The sequence below is a fragment of the Nicotiana sylvestris genome, chromosome 8 (assembly GCF_000393655.2).
Source record: "Nicotiana sylvestris chromosome 8, ASM39365v2, whole genome shotgun sequence".
Taxonomy (NCBI): domain Eukaryota; kingdom Viridiplantae; phylum Streptophyta; class Magnoliopsida; order Solanales; family Solanaceae; genus Nicotiana; species Nicotiana sylvestris.
Window position 1 is genome coordinate 105380308 of NC_091064.1, and position 6826 is coordinate 105387133.

At 38.7% G+C, this 6826-nt stretch overlaps 1 protein-coding gene across 1 annotated transcript; it reads left to right on the plus strand.

Moving 5' to 3' along the window:
- The first annotated feature begins 3873 nt into the window (after positions 1 to 3873).
- On the plus strand, positions 3874 to 6152 carry LOC104234013 (uncharacterized). The gene is made up of 6 exons (XM_070154312.1): positions 3874 to 4084; positions 4247 to 4488; positions 4739 to 4840; positions 5372 to 5521; positions 5621 to 5704; positions 6069 to 6152. Exons 1-6 carry the CDS (start codon positions 3874 to 3876, stop codon positions 6150 to 6152), a joined length of 873 nt encoding a protein of 290 aa, XP_070010413.1.
- The last annotated feature ends 674 nt before the right edge of the window (positions 6153 to 6826 follow it).

Sequence of the window (6826 nt, forward strand, 5' to 3'; positions counted from 1 at the left end):
TAGTGGAATATAGCATGACTGAATACAAGTATAAAGTCAAAACATTAAGGATAAGGGTCCAAAATAGTTGGCACGAGCCCCAAATATGGCAATCATCCCAAAACATGATGATAGCAAACAATTTTCAATCAAATACGTAGTAAAACAGTCATTCGGGGAGGTCTAAGTCACAATCCCCAATAGTGCATGACTCCACGCTCGTCATCTAACGTGTGTGTCACCTCAATATAGCACAACAATGTGAAATCCGGGGTTTCATACCCTCAGGACAATATTTACAATCATTACTCACCTCTATCCGGTCCAAACTCCAGACCGCGATGCCCTTGCCTCTCGAATCGACCTCCGAATTCTCCAAATCTAACTAAAATCAGTATTTAACAATCAAAATATGCTAAGGGAATAAAGCCCACTCGAAAATAATCAAATTACCACACAAATCCCGAAATTAACCAAAACGCGACCCCCGAGTCGTCACGACCCAGGTTCGCCCTCCGTGAACCGTCGTGACGGCACCTAATCTCTACGACTAGGTAAGCATAATTTGCGGAAGAAAAACCAAAATTTGCGGAAGTAAACAATTTAAAATAGAAATAAAGCAGTAACAATGTTTAAATGTGCCGCTCAGCATACACCATGTTTAACTCTCAATACCAAACATAAATCCAAGACCCGGAAACCCATGAATCACAAGCTAAGATCAATACTACATAGCTCTAACTCCAGAATGTCTAATAAGAATAGGAAGGTACAGAAGGGCTAAATACTAAAAGCAGGAATAGAAAGGGACTTTTCGGTCTGCGAACGCGGTAGATGTACCTCGAAGTTTCTAGAGCGGTCGACTCCCTCAAGGATAGTAGACCTGATAAGTAGTACCTGGATCTGCACATGAAAAACATGCGCAGAAGAGGCATGAGTACACCACAGTGGTACTCAGTAAGTGCCAAGCCTAACCTCGGTTGAGTAGTGACGAGGAAGGTCAGGGCCCTACTGAGGTTAAATAAAATATAAAGATCAACAGTATAGAACGGAACAGTATAAGTAAGTACAGTAGTAAAATAACACAGGATGAACAGAATAGCAACAACTATACAGAACAAGGTAAACATGGAAAGAAAATACAGCTCAACACCAATAGTAACAATCGGGGATCTCCCAGGATACCGCCCTGTAGTCCCATCTTTACATATCCAGTGAATCTCCCGGGATACCGTCCCATAGTCTAACTCATAGTGCACGGGAATCTATCGGAATCCCATTCCGTAGTCCCAAATGTAAATACCCAGTACTGGGGGAATCTACCGGGTACATTCCTGTAGTTCCATATAACTGTGTAGGGGGATCTACCGGGAATCTAACCCGTAGTCCCAAAGTAAATGTGCAGGGGGATCTACCAAGAATCTAACTCGTAGTCCCAAAGTAAATAGACAAGGGGGAGCTACCGGAATACTACATCCGTAGTCCCAAAATAAATACAGAGCAGCAGCAGTAGGAAGGTATACAGAAATGGCAAATTTCATATTAAGGCAATAAGCGATTCTAGCCTAACATGCTGCATAGAATTCCAGTAAGGCAGGTTGAATCAATTAAGGCAATTAAGTCACTTAGCCAGGCTTTCCTAAGCTAACAACATGCTTAATAGTGCAAGAAATAAAAATAGGAAAGGGAACATACTAGTAATTACTTAAGAAAATCGGATTTCCAACAATTAGCACAAGTACGCACTCGTCACCCCACGTACAAGGCATTTCAATTACCAAACATACCAATCCTAAGGGGAAGGTCCCCCACACAAGGTTAGACAAGCCACTTACCTCGAAACGGCTCAAAATCAACCCAACACCACTTCTTTGCCATGAGTACTCGACTCCAAATGGCCCAAATCTATTCAATTCAATTGCATAATGTAAATAACACTTCAAGTAACTGATTCTACAGTTAAATTCTAAGCTAATACGCGAAATTATGTAAAATGACCAAAATGCCCCTCGGGCCCATGCCTCGGAATCGAGTGAAATTTACATTTTCAGAAACCTCGTACTCTCACAAGTCTATATATAACAAGAACACTGAAATTGGAGTCCAAATGACCCCTCAAATCCTCAATTAAAGGTCTCTTAAACTCAAGCCCTAATTACCCATTTTCCCCAAATTTCTCACCACTAATTAGGTCTTTAATCACATAAAAATGAGTTATGAAGTCAAGGATGTTACCTCTAAGTGATTACCCTTTGTTTTCCTCAAAAATCTCTCTTAAAAGCTTCAAACCCGGATGAAAATGGTGAAAGGATCCCTCAAATTCGCGAAGGCAACTATTTATATGTTCTGCCCAGCGATTTCCGTATTTGCGGCACTGGGACCGCATCTACGGTCCTCCTTCTACGGAACAAGTATCGCATTTGCGACTTTCACTTAAGGACCCAGCTTTCACATCTGCGGAACTCTAACCGCAGCAGCGGTTCCGCTTCTGCGGACAATTAACCGCATCTGCGGTTCCTGAGGAGATTCCCAATTTCGCTTCTACGGTCCTCTTCGCTGCTTCTGTGGCTCCGCATCTGCGGTCCCCAAACCGTAGATGCAAAAATACCAGAAGAACAACTGCTGCAGCAACTTCAACTCCAAAACTTCCTCTGTTAACCATCTGAATTCATCCCGAGGCCCCCGGGACCTTAACCAAAGGCATCAACATATCCTAAAACCTTATTCAAACTTTTACAAATCTTCAAAACACTTCAAACAACATCAAAACAACCAAAACACATCGGATTCAAGCCTAAGTTTCTAAAATCTTCCGAATTCCTCTTTCGATCAAAAACCCAACCAAAACACGTCCGAATGACCTGAAATTTTGCACATACATCCAAATGACACAACGAAACTACTGAAACTCTCGGAATTCCATTCCAACCCTCGGATCAAAAACTCGCTATCGAACCGAAAACTTCAAAAATTCAACCTTCGGCGTTTCAAACCTAAATTAGCTACGGACCTCTAAAACACAATTCGATCACGCTCCTAACCCCAAAATCACCCAACAGAGCTAACTGAACCATCGGATTTCCGAGGCCATCTTCACACTGTACTACGGTCAACTTTCCAACACTTAAGCTCTCATTTACGGACTAAGTGTCCCAAAACTCCCCGAGAGTCAAAACCGAACATCTCGGCAAATCATATTAGCAGAAATAAACTTGGGGAAAGCAGTTAATAGGAGATCGAGGCGTTAATTCTTAAGACGACAGGCTGGGTCGTCAAACGGGCCCACATCTCGGAATCCAATAAAATTTACACCAATGAAATCCTTATCACTCCACGAGTTCATTCATATCAAAAGTACCAAAATCCGACAACAAATGACCCCTCAAATCCTCAAGTCAAGGTCTCCAATACCAAGCCCTAATCCCCCAATTATCTTCCTTAATTTCCACTAATACCATAATTAAACAATGGAAAAATAATCATAAACTCAAGTAATGAAGCTTAGGGAACTTACCCAACTGATATTCCTCAATTTCCCCTTGAAATTCACTGCCTTAGCTCACTTCCCGTCTTCAAAAATGGAGAACTTAGCAAAAATTCGCAAAGGAAGCCTATATACTTTCTAACTCAAGACTTTCGCACCTGCGGTCTCTTTCTCTGCTTCTGTGCTACCGCTTCTGTGCTTTTCCACTAAAATCCCATTTTCTGCATCTGAGATGCAATGCCGACACCCGCGCCATCGCAAGTGTGCTTCCTTAGCTGCTTCTGCGGTCCCAGTACCTCATGTCCAATTCTGCAGCTGCGACCATCTGGGCGCTTCTGCGAGCTTGTACCTGCGGTTCCCTAGAAGTTTGTACATCAGAAGTTTCTTGTTTTAGTTGGTTCATCTCTCTCATGGATTCAGCTGATCTTATTTGTTATACAGATTCAAAAGAAAATATCAAGAAACTCAAAGTGAAAGTTAATGAAGTGCTATATTTAACGTGTGAAGAACGTATTGTGGTTGATTTTGATTACCTGGATGAACCATTTGGAGATGCACGCGGCCTTCTTTCAGGATTTTGTGGAATTTTAGCATGTGACTGCGCTTTATTTCCTATCCACTGTGAGAAATGGTCGAGTTTACCTATCTCATACTTCAACTGCGTCTTCGATCAAATTATAAAGGTATAAGCTCTACATTCTTAGAACTATATCACTGTTTTATTTTGGAGAAAGACAACTATATCTCTATTTTATCTTTGAACTTTATACTTGCATTTAATAGACATGCTAACCGATGTTTTATTCTTTAAGCCCAAGTTCTTCTTTAAGACAACCGAGTCAGTTGCACGACAACATGTTTATAAATCTATTAGAAAGAAATGGGCTGCAAATAGGCTTAACTTGTGGAGTGCATCTGAAGACCCACTTAAAAGTAGAGCTGAGATTATTGATAATGTGCCGGATGGAATTCCGCCAGATCAATGGATTTCTTTTGTTGATTACCAATATAAAGATTCAACAAAGGTACTTATGCAACTGCTTCTTCTAGTCTTTATAATTATATTATTGTTTGTTCTTCTAATTGAGTTTCAAGTATATTTTTTATAAGAAAATGCGTAAAAGAAATGCTGAAAATAGAAAAAAATAGAAGATTCCACACACAGGTGGTTCCAAAGCCAACGCTACGAGAAGGGCTGAAATGGTGAGTAAATTAACTTACTATGTAATTATTTCTAAGTAGTAACTAATTCTGAATTTGATTTTGTATTTATAGATGGCTCAGGCTGGACAAATGACTGGACGAGCACAAATATACATTGCTACTCATAAGAATGAAGATGGAGTATATGTTAATGAAGAAGCAAAAGAAATATGCGTAAGTTTTTGTGAATTCATAGCTTATCTTAAGAAACAAATCATGAGGACTAATGAGTATGCTAGATAATTGAAGTTTACTCAACATTTAAGTTCTATTTAATGTGTGTTGCAGTTAAAGTTGGCTATTGTCTTGGGTTGCTCAAGAGTGCCTCATCTCCTCGTTACTATATGGTTTTAAATGATTGACATCCTTGTCCTGTCCTGCCTACTTCTTCTGCTTGCTACCTGTGCATAGTTTCCTGGAATCTAAATGCCATATGAGTGGCATGCATTCACTCACTGAAATATTTTCTTTGGGTAAGTGAATATAATCTGCAAGTGATTTTAACTATCTAATTAGGGTAAATTTTAAAAAGGGGATGAAAATTTTAGAAAATCTTCTAACATAGGTTGGACAACTAAGCCTAGATTGGAAACAGGTGGGCGTGTCAAGGTATATATGGTTATGCGGATTAAGATATGTATATTTTGACACTAGACAAATGCATTCCTGTTAGTTTAGTTGTGACAATGAGTTTTGTATGTGTAGGAAAAAATTGAGTTAGCTTTGAGCCAAAGCACCATAGACGAGTCTCAAATTTCGCCAAATAATGCCGTTGGTAAGGTGCTAGGAAAAGAGCACTCTGGAAGGGTGAGGTGTTTGGGATTAGGCCCTGTCCCTAGTAAAGTTTTTAAACAAGTAAGACATCGTTTTGGTAGTACAAGTTCTTCAAGTACTAAAAGTTCATGTTCGTCCCAATGTCAACATAACCATAATCAAATGATGAATGCTTTCAAGGCATATATGATAATGAAAGAAGGGACTTTACCAGAACAGTTTGCGGGGTTCTTTGTTTCTCCTTCGACGGTTTCTCCTACAACGGTAAGTAAAGTTCTTCAATTTTTTTCACTTTAATTTGTCTATTTGCAAAGATAGAGTGGCTTAGATTAGTACAATTCTTGTATGTTGTATCTGTTTTCTTTGTATAACTCATCTCTCTCTCTCTCTCTATTATATTTTTCTTTCTGATTCTAGCATGAATTAGTCTCACTTTCTAATAGGATGCACAAACATCTTTTTTCTCAGTCCAATAAAAAAAAAGACTGCAATGTTGATCTAAATTTGATATTTAAGTACAAAGGAAGCTTGAAGGGTTGCACTTATTTGCTTACATTATTTAGTAGAACCTACAGTTACTGCAATTTCTAATTCTGACATGATTTTTATACTTTGTTTTTTTATGCAGCCAAGTGATGCGGACAGTGGACCCCTTTCGCCAATGGACGCAAGAAGATCATGTGGTGATAGTAATTCTAGCGGCAACCATTGATTTTATTGTAATTGTCTTAGATAATTAATTGTGACGATGTAATTGTGTGGTTGAAGCTGATGTTAGAATGTTGGAGTAAATGTTTTGTGTTTAAAATAGTTTTTGAGTGATGCTACTTAATGTTGACAATTTAGTTTTAAAAACTAATGATATTTTATGATAACGTTTTGTGATTTTATGATATGTTATCGATATCTTTTTACTTTTAAATATATTTTTTTTTGCTTTGATTATGATTTACAACTTAATTAGTAATTTTGTCAATAATATATGAATTAAAAAATTCAATAAGGTTATGACTGACTGGAGCTTAAAATATAAGCTAATAAAAAAGAATAAAAATTATATTGCGGAGGTTTACAACCGCCGCAATTCGTAGCTGAAAATTATTTTAAAAAAAATTAAGTTTTAAATCTACGGGGTTCAACCGCCGCGAAGTAACCCCCGCTACTTAGTTCTGGCGGTCAGCAAATAACTGCCGCAAATCGATTGCGATGACTCTTATTGTGGGGGTTTTAATGACTGCCGCAACAACGTATTGTGGGGGTTTTAAACCGCCGCAAACCTTAAAAATAACCCCCGCAATTAGGCCTTTTTTTTTGTAGTGTGCGGTTATGACAGCAATGGAACATCTTTAGCTACCAAAACCAAACTCAAATCTTCCGTCAACCATT

Bases quoted from the DNA above. Each gene is read 5' to 3' on its own strand.
- LOC104234013 (XM_070154312.1), top strand. From the start codon at position 3,874: ATGGATTCAGCTGATCTTATTTGTTATACAGATTCAAAAGAAAATATC. The intron at 4,841-5,371 runs GTAAGTTTTTGT...TTGTATGTGTAG, and splicing joins AAGAAGCAAAAGAAATATGC to GAAAAAATTGAGTTAGCTTT. The intron at 5,705-6,068 runs GTAAGTAAAGTT...TTTTTTATGCAG, and splicing joins CGACGGTTTCTCCTACAACG to CCAAGTGATGCGGACAGTGG.